Source organism: Tupaia chinensis, unplaced genomic scaffold (assembly GCF_000334495.1).
Source record: "Tupaia chinensis unplaced genomic scaffold, TupChi_1.0 Scaffold000360_1, whole genome shotgun sequence".
NCBI classification, from domain to species: domain Eukaryota; kingdom Metazoa; phylum Chordata; class Mammalia; order Scandentia; family Tupaiidae; genus Tupaia; species Tupaia belangeri.
Window position 1 is genome coordinate 4,019,954 of NW_006159856.1, and position 2,168 is coordinate 4,022,121.

The window sequence follows — 2,168 nt, forward strand, 5'->3', positions numbered from 1 at the left end:
GTGTCTCGTATCGCCCTCCTCACCTGCTCTCCCCATCAAGCTCTCCTCATCCCTCACAGCCTCTTCTCTGAAGCCTTCACTGACTGTCCACACCCACCCACACGGTTAGAAGTCCCTCCCCCTCTGGACAAGAGCTGCAGAGAAGCCATAGCACAGTGGACTGCAATTGTGTGTGTGTTTACTATGGGTGTGTGTGCTCGCTGGAGAGAGACAGAGCAACAGAGGGGGGCAGTGTGAGACCACCCTCTGGGGACAGATGCGTGTGGCCGGTATCGTCCTTCTCACCTCCTCTCCCCATCAAGCTCTCCTCATCCCTCACAGCCTCTTCTCTGAAGCCTTCACTGACTGTCCACACCCACCCACACGGTTAGAAGTCCCTCCCCCTCTGGACCAGAGCTGCAGAGAAGCCATAGCACAGTGGACTGCAATTGTGTGTGTGTTTACTATGGGTGTGTGTGCTCGCTGGAGAGAGACAGAGCAAAAGAGGGGGGTAGTGAGAGACCACCCTCTGGGAGACGGCCACACCACCATCCCTCTTCTCCACGCTCCTCTCCGGATTTTGAGCACACACACAAACACGCTCGGTGTGATTTTCAAGCCACCAGGTCTGGGACCCGAACTGCGCAGTCAGCCCTGTGGGCTCCAGCAGCCTTCACTGCCGTGCCATCTGCTGGTCCTGTGCACTGCAATTTTCCATCGGCTGGGGCGGGCCCGAGGGGGGGGGCGCCTGCCACTGCACGGCAGCCCTGCAGGCCCCGCGGCAGTTCTGGCAGACCCGGGCCCCAGGCGACAGCCAGGTGGCTCACCTGTGGTGATGTCGTGACGGATGCCTTTCACTGAGATCCTGGCGTTCCTGACGGGCTTGCCGTACTTGTCCATCACCACACCCTTGATGCCCCGGTGCACCTGGAGAGGCGGGGAGGGTGTGGAGATGCTGCGTGCTCTCCAGAGAGCCAGCCAGTTCCCATCGGGCACTCTCAGGACCACCCCGCTGAGCACAGCTCTGCCACCTCTGGCTTTGCAATTTTGAACTAAGTCCCTCCCCTCTTTGGGTCTGTGAACACAGGTGACAGGTGAGCCCCTCTCTGGGGTCTCCGGCCACCAACCCTATGCATCCCGTGGTGGCAGGTGGCCCTGCACTTCCACCCGTGGGCGTGACTGACCATCTCCTGGCCGTGGGCCCTGAGTAGAAAACCCCCTCTTATTCATCTGACGTAGCCGAGTCCCAGCTACAGTGAGAGGCCCTGGTTCCCTCTGAGCCGAAGTTCCTGGAGGCCGTGTGGGCACCGGCCAGGGCACACACTAATGGCTTGGGCCCTGCGATGGCCCGGGCCAGGACATCGAATTGCTCCCAGCCGCTGTGCAAACCGCTTCACATCTCAGCACCAGCTCCCTCTCTGTGCACGGTGACACCTGCCCGGAAAGAACCCACACACATAGCAGCAGCTACTGAGCTGGACGTGGGGCCTCAGGGCCTAATCAGAAGCTGGTCCCAGCACATCCCCCTGCAGCTCAAGCTCACGCCCAGCATCTATGCACCCCACAAGGAAAGCACCTCCCAGAACCACCTGGTCCTGTCCCCACGTCTTCTGCTAAGAAAGCTGACAATAAACAAGCCAGCCACCCCTCCCTCTGTCCCGCAGAAAACAACCTGAGGTGCAAAGGTCACGTGGAAACAGACGGCACAGGCCCCACGCCAGGCCACGCTGCTTCTAAGGACCATGGCAATGCTGTCTCTACTTTAAAGCCAGAAGACGAAGATGAGCTTTCCGGTGCAAGAGCGTTTCCACACACACTCGTCTTCACGAGACCATCATCTCTAGCGCCCCGTGTGGAGGAAGGAGCCACAGCAGGAGATCCTGGGGCCCAGGAGGTCGCATGCAGCCCTGGCCGAGGAGGGCGTCCTTTACCCAGCTGAGCCCTCGAGGGCTTTGTTTTTCTCCAAACAAGAAAATCAACCCTGCCTCCAGGACCGCTGGCCTCAGAGAAGCTATTTGCTCCTTCGTGCCTCAGTTTCCTTGGTTATAAAATGGGTATAAAGAAAGAAGGGGGAACAGGTCTGCAGACTCCCCGGGCATCGCTGGCTCGTCTAGGACATTAGGTGTATGAACCCGCCCCAGCCAATGTGCCCTCCTGCCTTCCCGGGAGAGAAACCCAGGCTAACTAAC

General features: G+C 59.5%; 1 protein-coding gene across 1 annotated transcript in view; it reads right to left on the reverse strand.

Moving 5' to 3' along the window:
* Positions 1-2,168, reverse strand: part of CPZ (carboxypeptidase Z) — a 28,818-nt gene that overhangs the window by 3,770 nt on the left and 22,880 nt on the right. The window contains exon 10 of the mRNA XM_006152947.3: positions 807-906. Coding sequence (XP_006153009.1) covers positions 807-906 — 100 coding nt within the window. The remainder of the gene's footprint in view (positions 1-806; positions 907-2,168) is intronic.